This window comes from Bufo gargarizans, chromosome 6 (genome assembly GCF_014858855.1).
Source record: "Bufo gargarizans isolate SCDJY-AF-19 chromosome 6, ASM1485885v1, whole genome shotgun sequence".
NCBI lineage: Eukaryota > Metazoa > Chordata > Amphibia > Anura > Bufonidae > Bufo > Bufo gargarizans.
Window position 1 is genome coordinate 68,765 of NC_058085.1, and position 24,602 is coordinate 93,366.

General features: G+C 47.2%; 2 protein-coding genes across 2 annotated transcripts; one reads left to right on the forward strand and one right to left on the reverse strand.

The window, feature by feature from the left end:
• The first annotated feature begins 907 nt into the window (after positions 1–907).
• Positions 908–6,232, forward strand: NEURL2 (neuralized E3 ubiquitin protein ligase 2). Its single transcript, XM_044298999.1, has 2 exons — positions 908–2,106; positions 5,818–6,232. The coding sequence occupies exons 1-2, from the start codon at positions 1,398–1,400 to the stop codon at positions 5,931–5,933; spliced, it is 825 nt and encodes a 274-aa protein (XP_044154934.1). The 5' UTR covers positions 908–1,397; the 3' UTR covers positions 5,934–6,232.
• A 4,822-nt stretch (positions 6,233–11,054) lies between these two features.
• On the reverse strand, positions 11,055–16,606 carry ZSWIM1 (zinc finger SWIM-type containing 1). The gene is made up of 2 exons (XM_044298163.1): positions 16,504–16,606; positions 11,055–12,569 (listed from the first exon to the last, which is right to left on the reverse strand). The coding sequence occupies exon 2, from the start codon at positions 12,527–12,529 to the stop codon at positions 11,102–11,104; it is 1,428 nt and encodes a 475-aa protein (XP_044154098.1). The 5' UTR covers positions 12,530–12,569; positions 16,504–16,606; the 3' UTR covers positions 11,055–11,101.
• Positions 16,607–24,602: the final 7,996 nt, after the last annotated feature.

The following is a 24,602-nucleotide window of genomic DNA, read 5'->3' on the forward strand; positions in this document are numbered from 1 at the left end:
CAACTCCCGAGATGCCTCGCGAGCGGTCGCAGCACTGCTGTGCTGTGTGTCCCTGCCTCACATACACCGGACCCGGAGTCATTTTTAGGGAGTTGCATAATTAGCATTTTTCCCCATTTAATACAATTATGGCAATCCGTTCTTGCGGTGGCGGAGGTCAGATGTGAGGATTTGTATTCCTAATACTGAGGCTTCTTGTGTGAACTCTGCGTTGTGCTGTCCCTCTGTTATTCCTCCTGAAAATCTGTGGACTAAACAGTTTACAATAGAGTGTGTTCCTTCCTACACTGACACTGACAGCAGTCAGCAAAAAAAAAAAACACCCGGAGCCGCCTACACTACTCCAGCGCCATCACTCTTCCCACCAATGTGTCCGTAAACCATACATGATCGCTGCAGCCAGTCACTGATCTCAGCAGTCTGATGCCGTATACCACTGAGGCCAGTGATTGGCTTCAGAGACTACCTGCGGTACAGGGGTGCATCATCGCTACAGCCAAACACGTGACGCCATGGCTGTAGCGGTGAGGAGCATCGGAAAGGAGGGGACCCAGAATGGTGGGTGTAACTTTTTTTTTGTCATTTTAATACTTTCACTTCCCTAAAAATTTAAGGGGTTATCTGCACAATGTACTTACCTGGCACTCGCACACCCACCGCTGCATCTCCCTGTTGCGCGGATGAAAACATCTGGTGTCGGGGGGACAGCCAATAGCAGACCGTGTCGGGGGCGATGCTAGGGAGGGAGGCTCGTCACCGCCTGCCATTGGCTGCCCCCTCCCCCATCGCCGGATGTTTTGATTTGCGCAACGGAAAGATGTAGACGTCGGCGTGCGGGCATCAGGAGCGGCGCAGGTGCCAGGGAGCGAGGTAAATACGATCTGTGTCATATGAAGAGGGGGGGGGGGCATTTTTGGGGTTGGATAACCCCTTTAAGGGTAAGTCCACACAGGACAGAATTGCTGTGGATTTTACCTGCAGACTGGCACAGTTAAAATCCGCAAAACCTGGAAAGCGGATAAGATTGTACAAATCTCATCCAAACGCAGCGAAAAAATGTCCAATCTGAAATGTTCCTGTGGTGAGAATCTTGAAATCCACAGAACGTCCTTTTTTGTTGCAGATCTTCCCTGCAGATTTCTGCCGGGGCGAAATCCGCAGCAGGAAATATCCACCGCGTGTGGCTCTAGCCTAAAAACGTGTGATTTTTGCAAAACTGTGCCCCAAAACTGTGCCATGACAGCGACATCTATATATAAGGGCCCTTTACATTATTGATCACGTTGAATTGGCCGGGTGTCGGGCTTCCCCTACATGGCTCTCCGCCTCACCGCCAGCAGCTGTCTCAGGACGCCCAGACAAGCTACTGCCTTTTTTTAAAAATAGCAGCAGGCTGCATGTCATCTGAGCCGTGTGCTGGAGCAATGGCCGTACAGTCCCAGCCATTTACAGGCTTCCACCACGTCCACGGTACCAACATTCGGATCGACCCCACAGGGACTCAGGCTACCAGAGTCGAGAGCTTCGCTAATGGCATCTGCTTCAGCCGAGACCCGCTGGCGCCCGGGCAGCTGTTTTTGGTGGAAATTGAAGAAAAAGAACTGGGCTGGTGCGGTCACCTAAGAGTCGGGCTTATAGCCCGAGATCCTCGCAGCTTGGACATAGTACCAGAGTATTCACTACCGGACCTTGTCAACCAGGGGGACAGCTGGATATTTGCCATCACTCGGAACCACAACAGGGTGGTGCCAGAGGAAGAGGAGAAGGCATCCAGCTGGGGAAAAGACCTAGCAGAACCTTATCTAAAAGTGGGCAAGTTTAAGATTCCTCGGGACAAACTGATAGCACGTAGTAGGCCTGGTCGTTTCAGTCACATCCTGGACGACTTGTACAAAACCAATATTCTGCCGCCCACTGCTCGCCGAAGCCGGATCGGGGTGCTGTATGACCCCCAGGCAGATGGCACCTGTCATATGCACTTCGTCATTAACGGAGAAGACATGGGTGCCAGCGCTCGTGGGATTCCAGCGACTCATCCATTATATGCCGTGATCGACGTCTTTGCCTCAACCAAGAGTGTCCGAGTGATCCAGTTAGAATATGGATGTATGTATCACCGTCAGTGGGGGGGGGGCACACGCTTTCATAACTAAGGAGGTGGGGGAGATTTCCAAATAAGACAGAGCCGTCACCCTGCCCTTTGTCATAGTGGTAGCTTTCTATTGATAGTCCGCTATTCACACTGTTGTTACGGGTGGAGACACATCGTTCTGCACTTCATTAGCCAAGTCATTTTAGGAACGACATACCTGCCCTAGATTCTGAGGGACAAGCTGAAAACTGTTACCTGAGCGCTATAATTGAATGCAGCGCCTCACAGCTCTTGCCTTTAGCTTGGGAGTCCCAAAAGGCCCTTACCCACCCCAATAGAAAGAGATGCCCTAGTGAGGCGGTAAAGGGTATTGCTGGACTTATTAGAATTTTGGGTATATCAGTAGTAACAAGTCGGGGCAACTGGGCTTGTTGTATTTTCTCTTCAAGACTCATCTGACTGGTTTTCTCAATTAGAATGACTTGTACGATCTGGCATTAAATACTGGTGACTCATGCTTCAGTCACCATGATCTGTTTATTATAATCGACACAAGGTCAAGGACCTCATGGAGGTAAGGCTTCGTTCACATCACCGTTCTGGCTTTCCGTTCTCCTGCTCCTTCTAGGTCGGACACCCAGGACCCCTGTTGAGCTGCTGTGTGATAAGGCACCGGTTCCACTGTCTTCTAGCAGCTTAGCCTAGGCCTGTGATGGCTAACCTCCGGCACTCGAGCTGTGGTAAAACTACAACTCCCAAGATGCACAATTGCCTGGCTGTTCTCAGAACTCCATAGAAATGAATGGAGCATGCTGGGAGTCATAGTTTCACAACAGCTGGAGTGCCGGAGGTTAGCCATCACTGGCCTAGGCCATGCAATGTCACGCTTAGGGGCAGCTCAGCCCCATTGAAGTGAATGGGGCTGAGCTGTGATAACGAGCAATGTACAGGTGAGCTGAGAAAGGTCACGGTGCTACTGCAGGAGCTGGTTCCTTCTCAAACAGCTGATTGGCAGGGGTCCTGGGTGTTGGCTCCTCACCAATCAGATACTTATGACCTATGCAGAGTATAGGTGATCAGTATAAGGCTCTTGCACACGGCCGTTGTGGTTCCGTTCCGTGCATTGGGGACAGCAATTTGAGGTCTCCAATGCACGGGCAACATCCGTGTGGCCGCCGGGACAGATCCAGACCCATTCAACTTGAATGGGTCCGTGATCTGTTTGTTCCGCAAAAAGAACAAGTTCTATTTTTTGAGGAACGGAAGCACTAATCGGAACCCCACGGAAGTACTCCGTATGTGCTTCCGTGGGGTTCCGTTCCACACTGCATCTCCGGGTTTGCGGACCCATTCAAGTGAATAGGTCCACATCCGTGATATGGAATGCACACTGCCGGTATGCCCACAGGAGCACAACGGCCATATGCAAGAGGCCTAAAAGTCTCTGAAAAGCCCTTTAATTGCATTTGCATGACTGAAGCTATTAAAAGTGATTAAACTGCCTTGGGAAAAAGCCAGTCGGATGACTCGAGAATCGCCTTCAAGAGAAAATGCACGTCAGGTTGCTGTGGATGAATGAGGGGAACACTCTAGACAGGTCAACTAGAATAATACATTGAAACGATTTACAATGGGACCCATTAGGATAGCCCATTTTCCTATACCGTTTTAGAGAATTCGGAAATAATAGATGGGGTCCGCTCATCAGAATCCCCATCTCTTGGCCGCAGTGAAGAGCAGTTACAAAGGGCGTCTATTGCTTTGGAGGACCTGTCCTGTCCTGCATTGCACAGACAGCCCATTGTTTTAAATGGTAACTGTGCAATGCTTCATTTTGCCATGTGGTGGCGCTGCAGGGAAATTGACCACTTACTGCCAGATTTCTCAGCAATGTTCAGCTGATTTAGGTCCCTGCAGGGAAACACTTTAAAATTAGATTGTTAAACCAAAGCCGAGAACCCTTTTAAGGGGGCTTTCCTTGTTTTTAATAATGATGACGTATTCTCAGTGATGTCCAAATTCCATGCATCGTTGAGGAAATCCCGCGCCTGCACCGTTCACTTCTGTATTCGGCGCAGGCGCAGTGAGTGAAGGCCGCGTTCCTGGTGCCGGCTTCCTCACTGCGCCTGCACCGAATAGAGAAGTGAACGGCGCAGGCGCGGGATTTCCTCAACGATGCATGGAACTTGGACATCAATCAAGAGGAGCGGGGCGAGCAGAACGGAAGACCTGGGCGGGATAAAGGGTGAGTAGACGGAGCTTCTAGGTGCTGAATCTACACCCGCATAGCACCTAGAGGCTTATTAGCATATTGTAAAAGTGCGCTTTTTAGCTGAACGGCCGCAAACATAAGTTTAAAAAGAACACTGTTCTGTACTGCTGACATTAGCGCATCGCCAGTGTCCGTCAGCTACATAACAGTAATTCTGATGGTAGAAGCCCTTTAAGCTTTTGTGATTCCTTACATCTAAACTTTCGAACGTCTATGCTATCACATGTATTAATGGAGTAAGAGTAGAAGGAAAAAAAGATGAATGGGGCTGAGCTGCAAGCAGCAGTAGTAGCGCTGTGTCTGGAAAACTCGTCTCATCAGTCTAGCGGAATATTTGTCTAGGAGAGAGCAGTGTATACAATACCTATAATGGACTATCTCCATAGTTGTCATCCACTAGATTCTATCTGCGCACCACGGTGTGCGTCCTTTCCTTTTTTTTTTTTGTCTAAAGGTACTTTCACACTAGCGTTTTTCTTTTCCGGCATATAGTTCCATCCTAGGCGCTCTATACTGTAAAAGAACTGATCAGGCATATCCCCATGCATTCTGAATAGAGAGTAATCCGTTCAGGATGCATCAGGATGTCTTCAGTTCAGTCTTTTTGACTGTTCAGGACGGAGATAATACAGCAGCATGCTACGGTTTTATCTCCGGCCAAAATTACGGAACATTTGCTGGATCCGACATTTTTTTCCATAAGAATTTATTAGTGCCGGATCTGTCCTTCCGGTCTGCGCAAGTGCAGACCGGTAAAAATGTGGAAAAAAAAAATTGAAACGGATCGGCTTGTCCATATGACAAACGGACAGATGGATCTGTTCTTGCAATGCTACAAATGCTGTCTGTTTGCATGCAGATTGCCGGAGACCGGCAGGCAGTTCTGGCGACGGAACTGCTTGCTGAATCACTCTGCCGCAAGTGTGAAAGTACCCTAATATGGTAAGGGTGCTTTCACATTAGCGTTTTTCTTTTCCGGCATAGAGTTCCGTCCTAGGGGCTCTATACCGGAAAAGTACTGATCAGTTTTATCCCCATGCATTCTGAATGGAGAGTAATCCTTTCAGGATGTCTTCAGTTCAGTCTTTTTGACTGATCAGGACGTTGATAATACCGCAGCATGCTACAGTTTTATCTCCGGCCAAAAAACTGAAGACTTGCCTGAATGCCGGATCCGGCATTTTTTTTCCATAGGAATGTATTAGTGCCGGATTCGGCATTCCAAATACCGGAATGCCAGATGCGCAGACCGAAAAAAATAAATGCCGGATGACACCGGAAAGACGGATCCGTCATTTCAATGCATTTTTCTGACTGATCCTGATCAGTCTTACAAATGCCATCAGTTGGCGACGGAACTGCCTGCCGGATCACTCTGCCGCGAGTGTGAAAGTAGCCTAAATGTGATGAATGAGGTGACATGTGGTGACGATAACAGACGTTTTTCTCTCAGTTCCATCCCTGCAGACCTTGTGCCGCCTAGTTATCCAGAAGCACGTGGTCCACAGACTGGCAATCGACTGGCTGGATTTACCGCAACTACTAAAGAATTTCTGCAAGTATGAGTGATGAGACCAGCGGCGGTCTATTAGGAAACAGACAGCACCATAATATGGACTAAGCAGAGTCAGAAAATGTGCTGCAATCTCTACTGCTGGGCGACGTCCTCCTGAAACTAAGGATGTAGGAGAAATCCACCAATATGAGGCCATCAGCAACACCTCTGGACTGTGCTGTGATGGCTGACCTCCGGCACTCCAGCTGTGGGAAAACGACAACTCCCAAGATGCCCCCTTGCTTGGCTGTTCTCAAAACTCCATAGGCCTCTTTCACATGAGCGTGGCGGATTGGCTCCGGATGCGTTTAGTGAAATTCGCACCATTTTGCAAGCAACTTGTCAGTCTTGTCTGCGATTGCGTTCAGTTTTTTCCGCGCGGGTGCAATGCATTTTGATGCATTTTTCACGCGCGTGATAAAAAAAGGTTTACAAACAACATCTCTTGTTGTGAAAACCATCAGTGAAAAACGCATTGCATGGGCACCTGCTTCCGGATGTGATTTTCACGCAGCCCCATTCACTTCTATGGGGCCAGGGCTGCGTGAAAAACGCTGATTATAGAACATGCTGCGTTTTTTCATGCAATGCAGAAATGAATGGGTCAGGATTCAGTGCGGGTGCTCGCGTCACGCATTGCACCCGCGTGGAAAACTCACTTGTGTGAAAGGGGCCATAGAAATGAATGGAGCATGCTGGGAGTCATAGTTTCACCGCAGCTGGCGTGCAGGAGGTTAGCCACCACAGACCCTGTGCTACCAAGGCCGGGTTCACATCACTGTTTTGTTTTCCGTACTTCCGCTCCGTTAAAAGAACAGTGGAAAAAAAAATATTCTTTATTTTGAGCATCCGTTATGTTCCTTTTGCATCGGTTTAGCCATTTCAGTCTGCAATTTGGTATTTTAGATGGAAGAAAAAGTCCTTCCTCCGGAACATGTTACCATAAAAGGAGGCCATTGTAACTAGAACTCCCTGGAAAGCACAATCTACATCTTTTGGTCTTACAATACGAAGACGCAGGGTGTGACCCTGTAAACTCTGCCCCTTGCTGCCACCATGTTACCTACAACCTGACATATTTCATCAAGAACGCCAATACCCCATACAAGTGACATGATCCGTGACACTAGTACCACTGGCTTCTTGCAAAACATACCACGAGCTGCGATATCACTGCTAGGCACTGCGCGGAGGATGAGGATGCGCTGGATGCCCACCATCCTCCCATATCTGCATATTGGCTCTGGCCAGGATGATTGCAGGTATCCCCCACTGTGTCCCAGGGGTAACACAAGTGACATGATCCAAGCAGCTCATTAGTTTTTGGAAGAGAAGCCACATTGTGCAATGGAGGAGTGTGACGCCCTCACAGGTGTAACAGACGACTGGCTGTTCATAGATTTCTTTGGTGTCGACTAAGGATGAGTGAATCAACTTCGGATGGTGTAAGTCGAGTCGCAAAAAAAAAACGTTGTTGTAATACTGTACGGAGTTCCCACTCCGTACAGTATTAGAATGCATCGGCTCCGATAAGCCAAAGTAATTACTTTGCAAAGTCGCGCGAGACTTCGTGTAATAACTTTGAGAATTAATTATTACTGTAAAAAACCTTGGTTCCGAACTCTGGTTCGGTTCCTAGTGGTACCTTGGGATCAAACCCGAGTTCGGTACCAAGGTTTTTTACAGTAATAATTAATTCTCAAAGTTATTACACAAAGCCTTGCGCGACTTTGCAAAGTTCTAACTTTGGCTCATCTGAGCCGATACATTCTAATAGTGTACGGAGCAGGATAACCGTACAGTATTAGACAACATTTTTTGCGAATCAATTTCGGATGTACCATGCGAAGTTGATTCGCTCCTCCCTAGTGTCGACTTGACGATTCTGATCTGATGTTTTTTCTGTAAACCTTTCCTTATGCATTTATAGAGTTCAGCCACGTTCACACGACAGTAATAAACAGACATGTGACAGACGTTTTTTTACCAGCCGTCATGCATCCGTTTTAAGAACAGTGGTATCTACGGGGTTATTCAGACAACTGGCCAGTGAATTACGGACGTCAAAAAATAGAAAATGTTCTACGATCATATGAGTGCAGGACAGTAGTCCCACAGGCGGCCCGATGCGCACAGTATCCTAGTAACCTATGATGCTGTGCGCTCTCGTGTGCACAATGTATGCCGCTCCGGGACATATAGCCCGCTCACGGACCGTATGTCTCGGAGGGCATATGGTCGTGTGCATGAGCCCTTACAGCCACCCATACAATTGAAGGGGACAGTTTTTAACATCTCTCAGAAAGTCATCAGTGAGAAAAAAGTCAGCTTAAAATGGACATTTTATTCAGCGTCATGTGACACGACAGGGAATAAAAAAATGGGCATTAAAAATGGATGAATGTCATTGTGTTTTTTTTGTAATATCCCAACCCCTGCAGTGCCCTGATTATATATTATCCATCCCCACAGTGCCCCCAGTATAAATAATAGCCACCATATTGCCCCCAGTATCTATAATACCCCCCGGTAGTGCCACCGATGTCTATAATGGCCACCATAGTGGTCCCAATATATAAAAGGCGCCAACACAGTGCCCTCTGTATATAAATATTGCCCCCTATAGTGCCCTCTATTCTGCTGGGTCAGAATTGATTTTTATTCATCCACTTGAATGTGAGTGAACACTTGCTCTACATGTGATGTCACGACGCTGGGATCATCAGGTCCTGCTCCCTCCAGTGCAGAGCGAGTGCTCCCTTGCATTCAAATGGATGAGGCTTTTTTGTTTTTTTTTTAACCCCTGAAAGGCAGTTTTACCTGTTTTTAACGGCCATTACATGGGTGAACTTGTGTCTAAACAGCCATTTGATTTCAATAGGGTCCCGCTGGCCATGAAAACTGGTAAAAATAGGACGTCCCATTTTGTAAAAGCCACAAAAAAACAGCCATGTAAATAGCTCCATAGACTTCTACTGGTTCTGAAAATGGCCGTCACACGAATTCTATGCCACAAAATCTGAGGCAGAGAAGAATAGAAATCTGCCTCTGAGAACAGATTGGTTTTGACAGTGTAAATGCTGCCTAATACACGCCACATTCACCTCCAACTCGTCAACTGTCACATTAACCTCAATGGGGAGGGTGACTAAACTACATGCCACTTCTGAAGCCTTGGTGAAAACAGCCGCATAAAAACACACCCATGTGCACTAGGCACCAAGCTGCTGGCGGCACGCTGGACACATATTACGGCATATAAAATAGCTTTCTCCCCATGTGAACATAAGCAGATACTCGATATAAGTATACGTTTGCTTTCCTATTTGCTACAATAACACAGTAAGGGCTCTGTCACACGAGCGTGGAATCCGCTGCGTAAAAAAGAGTGCCAAGCCCTGCACTAGACTGCAGAGACACGGAGCAGTAACATGATTGATAATTCTCTGTGATCTTTTTACTACTAAGTCACAGTGAGATAAAGTTGTCATCGTGATTTTGTAGTAAAAAGATCACAGAGAGGCACGGAGCATTATCAGTCATGTTACTGCTCCGTGTCGCTGCTGTCCGGAATGGGGCTTGGCTGTCTTTTACGCAGCGGATTACCTGCACGGGATCTACTCATGTGAAAGAGCCCTAAAGCAAACAGTTCTAGTAACTTTCTAACAAGAGAAAAAAAATACGTCATGACGTGGTTTTCCAGATGTGATCATCGTCACTACTGCCTCCATGTGTAAATGTACCCTAAGGCTCATTGACATGTTGGATTTGACATCGATTTTGGTGCACATTGCACGTCAAAATCCATGTGAAAGCCGGCGAAAATCAGCCATGATTAGGAGTTCAGTTCTGCAACCACACTCACTTGCAAGGCAAATTTGGGATATTTGGCGACAGAACAGAATGATCTACTGTGGAAACAAGCAGCACACATGGTGTGCCATCCGCATCTTTTGCGGCCCCATTGAAAATAAATGGGTCCACACCACTTCCACAAAATTGCGGAACGGATGTGGACCCTTTATGCGGACGCGTGACTGGACCCCTAACTTGTGCCTCAAGCACATGGCTGCATTATGACGCCATAAAAACCAGAGTCTTAAAGGGCATCTGTCAGCAGATTTGTACCTATGAAACTTTCATACGTGCCTACATTGCTGAGAAAATTATGTTTTAATATATGCAAATGAGTCTCTAGGAGCAACGGGGCGTTTCCGTTACATCTAGAGCAGGCATGTCCAAACTGCCGCCCGCTAGCTGTTGCAAAACTACAACTCCCAGCATGCCCTGATAGCTGTAAGCTATCCAGGCATGCTGGGAGTTGTAGTTTTGCAACAGCTGGAGGGCCGCAGTTTGGACATGCCTGATCTAGAGGCTCAGCTCTCTCTGCAACTGCCGCACCCTCTGCACTTCAGTTGACAGGCCAAGCAATGAAAAACACCATCCACACCCTCTCCGCTTTGATTGACAGCGCCAGGCTGTGAAAACGTGATCACACCAGGCCCTGTCAATCAAAGTGCAGAGGGTGCGGCAGTTGCAAAGAGAGCAGATCCTCTAGGTGTAATGGCGACGCCCCCGTTGCTCCTAGAGTATAATTTGCATATATTAAAACATCATCTTTCTCAGCAATGCGGGCACATATGAACATGGGACCAACACAGGTGACTTCAGCTGCCAAGAGCACATGTGACAGGTCAGCCAGTGTCATAGGTACAAATCTGCTGACCCCTTAACACAGCACCCACAGGAGTGTATTGGGCCCTAGTTTTTTTCCTGTGGGAATCCATAATAAAAAAAAAATAAAAAAATAAAAAAAAAGATTGTGCCATGATCCATTGGACGCCATATTAAAGCGATATTCTCCCCATGAGCTCTGAAATATGCAGTCCTATGGAACACCATATGGCAGTACACGGAGTTGCAATGGCTTTTGTGCTGCTGTACGGCGCTGCCAGGATTTCGTGGAGGAACACAGTGAATCTTGTGAATAACTGAACCATACAATACTGATAAACCAAGCATAAGTGAAGAAAGACGTTGGCGTGTAAGACTTTATCAGTCATCTGCTCATTTACACACAGTGATAGCAAATGTCGTCCTAAGGGCACATGTTCTTCAGTCCCTGGCCATGGGAATTTACAACCGTACACCCGAACCTCAGTGTTACAGAGCGGACCCCATTCTAAAGCTTCACTTGATCATAGGGCCCAATCCATGCGTCTGCCAGTTCCCTTAGAGTATTATAGCGGTGCTGAAATGTCTCCTCACTGCACTCTGCTAGTAGCACCGATATCTGGCTCGTCAACGAGTTAGCAAGGAGCTGTGCTTCTGAGACATTGTTCCCTTTGGCCTTCATGATTTCCAGGGTTTCTGGTGCCATAGGGGACGTGGATTTCAGTCCATTAGCCTGCTTCCTCCAGGGCGTGTGGAGCATATCCGGCTGTAGGATCTCCTCGCTGGCATTGAGCACAGACAGGATGTGGCGGCAGGGAAGCTGGGTGCTTTGATAAAAGCCGCACGTGCAGGTCTTTTGTACTCCAAAACTAACCATATTTGGGTTCTCAAGGATCTGAACACACACTGTGTCTTCAGTGGTCCCCACAAGTTTGAAGGATTTCTGGGTAACTTCCAGTTCGTTCTGGCAGAGTCCGAGGGCTGCAGGGTTACAGATATCATTCAGCGACGTGCACATCAACGCTGCCGCTTCAGGCTCCATCTGGGGTCCAAGCGCTACACTTTCAGATGTCTCCACTTTGCATTTTATTAATGCTAATTCTTCGGGACTACAGGCCCGGGGTTCTGGTAGATTTTTCCCCACAGTCTGCCCCAAGAGAAATGAAATGAAACCTCTCGTGGTCGTTATCAAACAAGGTGATGTTTTGAAGACCGCATTCAACTCACAGGTCAAGGTCCCCACCATTCTAAAATACTGAGAGCAATCATTCCAACTTCTCCAGCGGTGCAGTGCCCAGATCCGATCGGTCAGGAGCCAGTCTGGCTTCATGTGCATTAACATACGGATGCATTTGCATGCATCTACAAAACGCTGCAGTATCTGGCGCATACTCTTTAGATTTCCTTCCGTGGCACAACACACTGTATTTTTCAGAGCAGTAAGCAGGATGTTCTTGGCCTTCTCTGGTAGGAAGAGGTCGTGGATATATTGCTGGATGTGTGCATAGACATGGCAGGCGGAAAGGACCACCTGAGCAGAGGGAAAGGCCTCATGGATGGACTTAAGGTCTGTGAAATCAGGATCCACCAAAAATACTTGAATCAAAGGCCAAGAGGGGTTGAGTTCTTTCATGATGTGGAACATAACTGCAAGTCCCTTTGGGGTCTCGTTAGGAGGTATAGCAACATGGACTATTCTGGTTATCTCAAAGGGTGCACTAACACATGGCCCATCTGCCAAAAAAGTGTACAGAGCTCTTTGCTCAACGTTGTAGGAGCGGATCATCAATAGGACTTCAGGGAACTTACTAAATACTTCGCTCATCATGGTGGTCTGGAGACTGAGATAATTTATACTTGATTGTAGGCCGAGCTGGCAAACAACTTTTGAATTCGAGTCTTTAGTCATAAGTTCCTGCAAAAATTCTGCATTCATTTTCACAGCAAGGTCCGGATCCCAGTGTTCGAGAATACTACTGTAGTACAAAAAAAGAAGCAATTTAAAGGATATATAAACTTAAAGGGGTACTCCAGTAGGTATAAGTTATCCCCTAGCCACTGGTTGGGTTCCTACCGCTGGGTCCCCCACAGATCACGAGAATGGGGACCCCGTACCCCCTGCAGGCCCCTTGCTGCTCCCCTAAGATGATGGAGTGGCCGCTTTATTGATTTCTATGACAGTTTCCGGAGATAGCCGAGTACAGCGCTTCCTATCTCTGGAACTCCCATAGAAATGAATGAAGTGATTGTGCACATGTGTGACCGGACACTCCGGTTATTTTAGGGGACACTCCGGTCATTTTAGGGGAGCAGCAAGGGGTCCCCGTTCTCATGATCTGTGGGGGTCCCAGAGTGCCTGTGCCGTGAGCCGGTCTGAAAACAAGTGCGGTGAGCGGGAGCAGGCAGTTCCGAGAACAGCCACCGGGCTGTTCTTGGAACTGCCTGCTCCTGCTGACCACACTTGTTTTCAGACCGGCTCACGCACAGGCACAGGTAAGGGCTTACCTGTGCCTCGGTGGACTTGTGAAAAAAGATGGCAGCCTGCATATGTTCGCAGGCGAACAATGCGAACTGGCCATCACTGCTTGCTATTACTCACGCTCCGAGGTCACCCGCCTGCCTGCACTGGATCCTGACGTAGATACATTGTCAGGACATAGCGTACATAAGTGCGCACTATGACCTGATGCTATGTGACTTCAGGTCCCGTTTGAGCACGTGAAGAAGAAGATAGAACATCTCTGGAGTGTCAGCAGTGCCCCTACAGGAAAGGTAAGTATTTTAGTTCACTGGCGCTGTGGCTAGGCACTGTTGGCTAGGAGGGGGAGTGGGGAGCTGGTGGCATTGGAGAGGGAACTGGTAGCACTGCTGGAGGAACTAATTACATTGGAAGGGGAACAGGGGGGGGGGGGGGCAACTGATGGCACTGGGGCTGATGAGTTTTTATAGAAAACGTTCTTTTAGGCTACTTTCATACTAGCGTTTTTTGCAGATCCGTCATGGATCTGCAAAAACATTTCCATTACAATAATACAACCGCATGCATCCGTCTTCTACAGCCATGACGGATCAGTCTTGAACACGATTAAAAGGCAATGGGGGACGGATCTGTTTTCTATTGTGTCAGAGAAAACTGATCTGTCCCCATTGACTTACATTGTGTGCCAGGACGGATCCGTTTGGCTTACTTTCGTCAGGCGGACACCAAAGCACTGCAAGCAGCGTTTTGGTGTCCGCCTCCAGAGCGGAATGGAGACTGAACTGATGCGTTCTGAGCGGATCCTTTTCCATTCAGAATGCATTAGGGCAAAACTGATCCGTTTTGGGCCGCTTGTGAGAGCCCTGAACGGATCTAACAAACAGAAAGCCACAACGCCAGTGTGAAAGTAGCCTTAGTTAGTTTTTTCTTATTAGAGTACTTCATTGGTAAAATAATTGATAGCTGCAGCCCTACGCCCCTGTCTATGGGATGTGTCTGGTTTGGAGCTCAACTTCATTGAAGTGTATGGGGCTGAGTCTCAATACCACAACCTGCGGATGAGAGGGCACTTTTTTTTTTTTTTAAAGCAATTTTTTTTTGTAATTCTGGACAATCCCTTTTACATTAAAGGGATTTTGTCACCTCTCATAACACAAATTCAGATTTTAAACCAGTCATGCTCCACAGATTACCTTGAATCGGCTTTGCTGTTTTATACTGTAATCCGTCCAGTAGTTTTGCTGAAAAACGACTTTTATAATTATGCTAATTAATCCTGAAGGTGCCCAGAGGGGCGTTATGTTCCACTTTGTGTGCCCAGTAACGCCCCTCTGCAGTGCCCAAAACGCCTTCCTCCTGAATCCCTAACCGCCCACAGCGTCTCATCCCTCTCCTCCCCCTCCCTGACGGCCGAGCGAAGTCTCGCGCAGACGCAGTACCCACTGAGGGCTGCGCCAGTGCGATTTGCTGGAGACTGAGGGCAGGAGCTTGATCGACGTCACTGGGCATGCGCCGAGCCCAGTGACGTCCGATGCTCGCTCTTCCCTCAGTCTCCAGCAAATCGCACTGGCGCAGCCCTCAGTGGGTACTGTGTCTGCGCGAGACTTCGCTCGGCCGTCAGGGAGGGGGAGGAGAGGGATGAGACGCTGTGGGCGGTTAGGGATTCAGTAGGAAGGCGTTTTGGGCACTGTGGAGCATGACTGGTTTAAAATCTGAATTTGTGTTATGAGAGGTGACAGAATCCCTTTAAAAGTCCTCCAGTGAAAAACATGATCAGCTAATTGTCGAGGGCAGACGTCTCGGCCTCATGCCAGCTTCAGCCCTATGTAAACATACCCGGTACTAAAGGGGCTGCTCCATACTAGACATATGTAACCCTGTGTTTTGGCTGCAGACCACATGATCAACCCTGCCTGGCTGTATGTGAACACAGTGGGGCTTACGTCTCAGTATATACCACATACAGGAAGACTTGTGGCTGCGTGACACGATTAGAATATCGCACTGCTACATCGCAACGCACTTAGTGCAACAGGTTGGGGTTGGCAGAAATCCTTGCTTGGCCACACTCAGCATCATTAAAGGTTAGGGGATAACTATTAGATCGGTGTGGGTCCTACGACTGAAACCTCCACCGATCATGAAAACAGGGCCCTGTACCCCATGGAGCCCCCCTGAAATGAACAGAGCAGGTGGTCAGAAATGCGAGTGCCTTCTCCATTCATTTCTATGGTAGCTCCAGAAACAACCAAGCACAGTGCTTGGCGATTTCCGGTGTGCCGTTATTTTTTGCTACCCGTGAAATTTTTCTACCCTCGCTACCCTGTTATGTAGCAGCACCAGAAGGTTTGTGAAGGAGGTGTGTCTCGCTGCTCGCCACCAGAGTGGCTGAGAAGGAGGTGTGTCGGCGCAGGCGCGCAACGACGAGGTAGGCAAATTTCACACTTAGAGTTGCTGTGAACGCGCCGAGGGTAGTTAAAAATTACGGGCAACTGGGCATGCGCGCCATGGGTATGAAAAAATTACGGGCCACTGTGCAAGAGTGACTGTCATCCTTTGCTGGAGCTAGTGTCCTCGCGTGACTAACCGTCATCCTTGATGACACTAGCTCCAGCAAAGGTTGACGGTTAGTCATGCTTGCGCAGTGACCCGTACTTTTTCCCTACCCTCGGCGCATGCGCAGTGACCCGTACTTTTTCCCTACCCTCGGCGCATGCGCAGTGACCCGTACTTTTTCCCTACCCTCGGTGCATGCGCAGTGACCCGTAATTTTTTACCTACCCTCGGCGCGTTCACAGCAACTCTAAGTGTGAAATTTGCCTACCCCGTCGTTGTGCGCCTGCGCCGACACACCTCCTTCCAAACCTTCTGGTGCGCTACATCACAACAGGAAGTGACGAGGGTAGCAAAATTTCACGGGTAGCAAAAAATAACAGAACACCGACACTCCCATACATAGAAATGAAAGGAGGGGCGGCACGCATTTCCGACCAGCTGCTCCGTCCTGTGGATAGGGTATAACGTTCTCTAAGCGGAATACTCCTTTAATTGCAATTCTAGCAGTGCAATACCTTGATCCAAGGCCTTAGGTACGTGTAACGTGGGTGCAACGACCCCCGGTCCAGGTGCTGGTCTAATGACCCAAACTCGCAGTATCATAAGGGCCGGCGACGCTGTAAGTTCAGGTCATTAGATCAACTGTCAGGACGGTAAACTGCAGCATCCCACATTACACCTGTCTGAATGGGGTCTTATGCTGCGTGGCCCTAGCCTTCCCCTGCAGTGCTGCCATGGGTAAGCAGTCCCAATACTACAACCTGTACCAAAATAATAGCATACAGCCATAGACTTCACACTGTACACAAGACCCCAGGGAGTGTCACAGCACCGCACGTTACATGCCCCACACCGGGCCAGCTGCACCTATTTACCTCCGCAGGTAACCAGGAGGCGCCGCACTTCCGGGACACAGCGCACCGACGTCACCAGGCGTGCGTGCCACAGTGGAGTGCTCTGACTGGTGACGTCATCGTCATGCGACTCGGCCACGGTAGATGGGCGTGACTTTGTGTACACTAGGGGGCGTGGCTGGAGGTGCGGTCCACAATGCAGGGAGGGAGAGTAGTCTGCTAGCAGCAGTATCCACCCAAAGCTGGCACCCTCCCCCCAATGTTACATTCAGTGCCCCCCTGCATGGGTACCTCACAGTGAGACCTTATCAGGGGAGTTTAATTATGATTCATTGGGCCCCAAAATGGGGTCCCCACCACCTACTGAGGGCAGCATAGTTAGCAATAATTAAAGGTCACAATCTGCTGTGAGGACATACCCTAAAGGGGTTTTCACAGGCAGTGAGCCATTACGCTTGTGTGCATGAAGCGTAATGGCTCACTGCCCGTGCTGCAGACCAGAAAGAGCGGTCCGCAATGCACAGGCACCGGCCGTGTTCACTCCGTGTGAGGATGCTGACCCATTGACTTGAACGGGTCCGCGATCTGCAAGTTACAGCCAAAGATGGAACATGTTCTTTCTTTTTGTGATGCAGAGGCACAGACCCGAAAGCCCGCAGAAGAGCTTCGTTGTGCGTCCATGGGCTTCCGATCCGTGCCTCCGCTCCGCAAAAGATAGGTGAAGTCCTAGCGGCAGGCGGATCTGGCAGATTGCAGACCCATTGAAGTCAATGGTCTGCAATACAGGCACTGAGCCCTAAAGTATTAAAGGCGTTTTCCAAGACTTTGAGACGGATGACCTATCCTCAGGATAGATCATCAGTATGTAAACGGTGGGGGTCTGACACTTGGGACCCCCGATCAGCTGTTTGAGAAGGCATTGCTGTTCCTGTGAGAACCACAGCCTTCTCTCAGCTCCCCAAACACAGCGCCATATATATCATATAGTGGTTGTGTCTGGTATCGCAGCTCAGCCCCATTCACTTCTGTGAGGCTGAGCTGAGCCTAGGCCGTGTGACTGATGAGCATGACGTCACTGGCCAAGGGAAAGCAGCGGCGCTACTGTGAGCACTGGTGCCTTCTCAAACAGCTGATCGCCGGGAGTCGACCCCCCCACCGATCAGATACTGATGACCTATCCAGGGGATAGGTAATCAGTTATAAAGTCTTGGAGGGCTTGTTCTTTGCGGGACAAGTTGTAGTTTTTAATGCACCATTTTGGGTACCTATAACTTACTGATTGACTTTTATTAAAGGGGTTGTCCGGGTTCAGCTCACTAAACCCTGCCCATCAGTGCCGGTGACGTCAGTGGGTTCACTGCTGGACGGAAGCCTCCACCTGGCAGCCCTAAGGAGAGCCCTGCTCGTCACAGGAACTCCAGAAAATACCTTTTTCCTGCGCAATTCAGCGCAGGGCAAAGGAGAGCATTGGAGCATGAACTGCTCCAATGCTCAAGTCAGGGGGGCTGCCTGGGTGAAAATATAGGTTTGTCCGGGTTCAGCTCTGAACCTGGACAACCCCGTTAACTTTTTCTGTGAGGGAGATGGGAAGCTTTTACATTACGTTACTCTTTTTTAGCGGCGTCGATTTTTTTGGCATAAATAACATGATAACTTTACTCTCTGGGTCAGTATGATTAGAGTGATACCAAATACATGTAGTTTTTTTTTATTCTTTACTACTTTTGCGTTACTCTTTTAAAAAGAAAATGTTTTTCATTGACCCATAACTTTATTTTTCTTTCCAAGGAGCTGTGGGAGGCCTTGATTCTTGCAGGATGACTTTCAGTTTTCATTGGTATGATTTTGGGGTACATAACACTTTTTGATTGCCTTTTATTCAGTTTTTTTTTGTGGCAAATAAGCAAAAGGCAGCAATTCTGGTATCCACCATACAGAATAAATTACATGATAACTGTGTAGTCGTTACAGATGCGGCGATACCAAATATGTGGAGATTTCATAAAAAAAGAAAAAAAAAGGTTTTTTTTTTTTTTTTACTTCTTTTAACCATTCAATAGTCCCACAAGGGAATATTCCTATAGTACAATTAATTTTAATGTGCTATACTGACATTCACCAGCAAGCCACACCAGAGAAGCGCAGCCTGCTGGCAAACACTGGAGGCAGACCTAGAGCCTAGGCCCAGGCATCACAGAGGGAATACAGGTCCTTCTAAAAAAAAATAGCATATTGTGATAAAGTTCATTATTTTCTGTAATGTACTGATAAACATTAGACTTTTCATATATTTTAGATTCATTACACACCAACTGAAGTAGTTCAAGCCTTTTCTTGTTTTAATATTGATGATATTGGCATACAGCTCATGAAAACCCCCCAAAAATAGCATATCATGAAAAGGTTCTCTAAACGAGCTATTAACCTAATCATCTGAATCTAGGGGTGCACCGAAATGAAAATTCTGGTCCGAAACCGAAAATTCTGGATACCCCTTGACCGAAACCGAAACTGCCTTTTTGCCCAAATACTTTTAAAAGACCCCCCACCCCATAGCAGTGCCATCCAAAGACCCCCACCCACCCCATAACAGTGCCATCCACAGACCCCCACCCACCCCATAACAGTGCCATCCACAGACCCCCCCCCACCTCATAACAGTGCCATCCACAGACCCCCACCCACCCCATAACAGTGCCATCCACAGACCCCCCCACCTCATAACAGTGCCATCCACAGACCCCCACCCACCCCATAACAGTGCCATCCACAGACCCCCCCCCCCCACCTCATAACAGTGCCATCCACAGACCCCCATCCACCCCATAACAGTGCAATCCACAGCCTCCCCCTCCCCCCCCCATTGTACAATTAATAGCGGGGAGGGACTGGGAGGAGGAGCTGGGGGCCGGTGCGTTCACTGTTCTCCGGCCCCCAGCTCCAGTAGTTATAAAATGTTGTACAATTAATAAGCATTCTATTCATGAGGCCCCCTCTGCAGTAGAACATTCAATACAGCCACATCCTACTCACAGGGCCGTTATCTTAATGCTGGCCGGCCGGGCAGACGAGCGGCAGCGTCACAACTGACGTCATGTGCCCAGCCTACTTTCTGAATTAAGGAGGCGGCGCAGGCATGTGACGTCAGTCGTGACACTGCCGCTCGTCTGCCCGGCCGGCCAGCACAGCCCTGTGAGTAGGATGTGGCTGTATTGAATGTAATACTGCAGAGGGGGCCTCATGAATAGAATGCTTATTAATTGTACAACATTTTATAACTACTGGAGCTGGGGGCCGGAGAACAGTGAACGCACCGGCCCCCAGCTCCTCCTCCCAGTCCCTCCCCGCTATTTCCGGCCGATATGTAAAAATATCGGCAGAAACAGATTAGGTGCATTTTCGGCCGCCGAAATTTCGGTGCACCCCTATCTGAATCAACTAATTAACTCTAAACACCTGCAAAAGATTCCTGAGGCTTTTAAAAACTCCCAGCCTGGTTCATTACTCAGAACCGCAATCATGGGTAAGACTGCCGACCTGACTGCTGTCCAGAAGGCCATCATTGACACCCTCAAGCAAGAGGGTAAGACACAGAAAGAAATTTCTGAACGAATAGGCTGTTCCCAGAGTGCTGTATCAAGGCACCTCAGTGGGAAGTCTGTGGGAAGGAAAAAGTGTGGCAGAAAACGCTGCACAACGAGAAGAGGTGACCGGACCCTGAGGAAGATTGTGGAGAAGGACCGATTCCAGACCTTGGGGGACCTGCGGAAGCAGTGGACTGAGTCTGGAGTAGAAACATCCAGAGCCACCGTGTACAGGCGTGTGCAGGAAATGGGCTACAGGTGTCGCATTCCCACAGTACCCACAGTCCGTGATGGTCTGGGGTGCCATGTCAGCTGCTGGTGTTGGTCCACTGTGTTTTATCAATGCAGCTAGCTATCAGGAGATTTTGGAGCACTTCATGCTTCCATCTGCTGAAAAGCTTTATGGAGATGAAGATTTCATTTTTCAGCACGACCTGGCACCTGCTCACAGTGCCAAAACCACTGGTAAATGGTTTACTGACCATGGTATTACTGTGCTCAATTGGCCTGCCAACTCTCCTGACCTGAACCCCATAGAGAATCTGTGGGATATTGGGAAGAGAAAGTTGAGAGACGCAAGACCCAACACTCTGGATGAGCTTAAGGCCGCTATCGAAGCATCCTGGGCCTCCATAACACCTCAGCAGTGCCACAGGCTGATTGCCTCCATGCCACGCCGCATTGAAGCAGTCATTTCTGCAAAAGGATTCCCGACCAAGTATTGAGTGCATAACTGAACATAATTATTTGAAGGTTGACTTTTTTTGTATTAAAAACACTTTTCTTTTATTGGTCGGATAAAATATGCTAATTCTTTTAGATAGGAATTTGGGGTTTTCATGAGCTGTATGCCAAAATCATCAATATTAAAACAATAAAAGTCTTGAACTACTTCAGTTGTGTGTAATGAATCTAAAATATATGAACATCTAATGTTCATCAGTACATTACAGAAAATAATAAACGTTATCACAATATGCTAATTTTTTTAGAAGGACCTGTATGCTTACAAGCCAAGCTCTGTGTCTCTGCTGCCTGGCAGACCATCAAAGGGCGGTGTCCCAGCCTAAGGTCCTTTAGTGACCACCATAAAAAGGCGTATTGGTGGTCACTAAGGGGTTAAGGTGTACCTGTACTCCTAAAAATCATTCACTATGCCCTAGTGACATATGAAAGGCTTTGATCAGTGGAGGTCTGAGTGCTGAGCCTCCCATCAATCACCTTGAATCTTATCCAATTTGCTGCTACTGTAATATGCCCGTGTGAGGGTTAAGACTCCATGTTTGTGTTTCATACTGCCTTTTTTGGGGGGTAATGAACTGTGAGCTTCTTGTGGAAAGTTACTGTAACTTCAAGGTCACTCCTAACCCCCACCAACGCTTGTTAGAAAGGAATATTAACAAGCACTAGGAGTACTGGCATGTGGCTAGCACCCACAGTTAAGATTAAGGAGACGTTCTAGGCGTATAGAAGATGCTCATTTCAGATTGTGTTTTTAATGAGTTAATGACGTAAATGGTTGACTACATCTTCAGTTGGAAATGATCAAGAAAATAATCGATTTATCAACCTCTGCTTTCTTTAACCCCTTAAGGACACAGCCTTATTTCACCTTAAGGACCAGGCCATTATTTGCAGATCTGACCAGTGTCACTTTAAGTGCTGATAACTTAAGTGCGGATAAAGTGCTGATAACGCTTTTACTTACCCAGGATGTACCTAATTTACTAAAAACTTGAAAAAAAAAAAAGCTAATTTCAAAGTTTCAGTTTCTCTACTTCTGTACTACATAGTAATACCCACAAAAATTGTGATTACTTTACATTCCCCATATGTCTACTTCATGTTTGAATTATTTTGGGAATAATATTTTATTTTTTGGGGATGTTACAAGGCTTAGAAGTTTAAAAGCAAATCTTGAAATTTTTCAGAAATTTACAAAAACCCAATTTTTAGGGACCACTACAGGTTTAAAGTCACTTTGCAAGGCTTACATAATAGAAACCACCCAAAAATGACCCATTCTATAAACTACACCCCTCAAGGTATTCAAAACTGATTTTACAAACTTCGTTAACCCTTTAGGTGTTGCACAAGAGTTATTGGCAAATAGGGATGAAATTTGAGAATTTCATTTTTTTGCCTAATTTTCCATTTTAACCAATTTTTTCCACTAACAAAGCAAGGGTTAACAGCCAAACAAGACTGTATCTTTATTGCCCTGACTTTGCCGTTTACAGAAACACCCCATATGTGGCCGTTAACTACTGTACGGCCACACAGCGGGGCGTAGAGTGAAAGGTGCACGTTTGTTTTTTGGAAGATTTTGCTGGACTGTTTTTTTTGACACCATGTCCCATTTGAAGCCCCCCCTAATGCGCCCCTTGAGTAGAAACTCCATAAAAGTGACCCCATCTAAGAAACTACACCCCTCAAGGTATTCAAAACTGATTTTACAAACTTTGTTAACCCTTTAGGTGTTCCACAAGATTTAATGAAAAATAGAGAGATACAATTTCAAAATTTCACTTTTTTGGCAGATTTTCCATTTTAATATTTTTTTTTCCAGTTACAAAGCAAGGGTTAATAGCCAAACAAAACTCAATATTTATGGCTCTGATTCTGTAGTTTACAGAAACACCCCATATGTGGTTGTAAACTGCTGTACGGGCACGCGGCAGGGTGCGGAAGGAAAGGAATGCCATACGGTTTTGGAAGGCAGATTTTGCTGGACCGTTTTTTTTTTTTTTTACACAATGTCCCATTTGAAGCCCCCCCGATGCACCCCTAGAGTAGAAACTCCCAAAAATTGACCCCATTTTAGAAACTACGGGATAGGGTGGCAGTATTGTTGGTGCTAGTTTAGGGTACATATGATTTCTGGTTGCTCTATATTACACTTTTTGTGAGGCAAGGTAACAAGAAATAGCTGTTTTGGCACCGTTTTTATTTTTTGTTATTATCAACATTCATCTGACAGGTTAGATCATGTAATATTTTTATAGAGCAGGTTGTCACGGACGCGGCAGATACCTAATATGTATACAATTTTTTTATTTATGTAAGTTTTACACAATGATCTCATTTTTGAAACAAAAAAAATCTAGTTTTAGTGTCTCCATATTCTGAGAGCCATAGTTTTTTCAGTTTTTGGTCGATTATCTTGGATAGGGTATGATTTTTGCGGGATGAGATGACGGTTTCATTGGCACTATTTTGGGGTGCGTATGACTTTTTGATCGCTTGCTATTACACTTTTTGTGAAGTAAGGTGACAAAAAATTGCCTTATTACACCGTTTTTTTGGTTAGTTTTTTTACGGTATTCACCTGAGGGGTTAGGTCATGTGATATTTTTATAGAGCAGGTTATTACGGACGCAGCGATACCTAATATGTATACTTTTTTTATTTATTTAAGTTTTACACAATTATTTCATTTTTAGTGTCTCAAGTTTTAGTGTCTCCATATTCTGAGAGCCATGTTTTTTTCAGTTTTTGGGCGATTATCTTAGTTAGGGTCTCAATTTTTGCGGGATGAGGTGACGGTTTGATTGGTACCATTTTGGCGTACAAACAACTTTTTTTATCGTAAGGCGGGCAAAATTTCAATTTCATCATAGTTTTTTATTTTTATTTTATGGCTTTCGCCGTTCGGGTAAAGTAACATGACCGTTTTATAGATCAGGTCGTTACGGACGCAGGTGATATATAACATGTGTAGGGAATTTAATTTTTTTCATTTGTAATCAGTGATAAATGTGTTTTTTTATTTTTAAATTTTTGAAACTTTTTTTTTTACCCAGACCCACTTGGTTCTTGAAGATCCAGTGGGTCTGATGTCTGTATAATACAGTACACTATATAGTGTACTGTACTGTATTTTACTTTGTCTGAACAGATCTATGCCTTTAGCACAGATCTATTCAGCACCATGGACAGCAGGATGCCTAAGAAGGCGTCCTGTTGCCATGGGAACCTTCCCTGTCTGCCACAACTTCGCAGACAGGGAAGGGTAAGGAGGGTATCTGTCTGGGGGCTGTCTGAGGGCTCTCTCCCTCTCCCATCGGGGGGCTGCAAAGGCACAGCAGCCCACCAATGGGAGAGGGAGGGAGCCCCTTCTTACTGTTAACCTTTTCCATACCGCGCTCCGTATGTGCTGACACCCTGGTATACCCACTTGCCACCAACGATAATTCTCTCCTCTCGCACCGCCCGCAACCCTCCCCCTGCACCTCCCACCGGGATAAAATCACTCAGGGGTGCAGGGGGGGGGGGGGATCAGAAACTGCAGAAAGCACAGCAAACCGCAGGTCTGAATTGACCTGCAGTTTGCTGCGATCGCCGACATGGGGGGGTCTCGGGACCCCCCCGCGCATTTGCCCCAGGTGCCTGCTCAATGATTTGAACAGGCACCGGGTTGCGATCACAGCCAGCCGCACGGCAGTGATCGAAAATACACAGGGCGTACATGTACACCCTGTGTCCTCAAGTACCAGGACATAAGGGCGTACCTGTACGCCCTATGTCCTGAAGAAG

What these genes read in the sequence shown, in the direction of transcription:
- NEURL2 (XM_044298999.1), top strand. Translation starts at nt 1,398, where the DNA reads ATGTCATCTGAGCCGTGTGCTGGAGCAATGGCCGTACAGTCCCAGCCA. An exon ending in GATCCAGTTAGAATATGGAT is followed by an intron (nt 2,107 to 5,817) that starts GTATGTATCACC and finishes TTTTTCTCTCAG; the next exon opens with TTCCATCCCTGCAGACCTTG.
- ZSWIM1 (XM_044298163.1), bottom strand. Translation starts at nt 12,529, where the DNA reads ATGAATGCAGAATTTTTGCAGGAACTTATGACTAAAGACTCGAATTCA.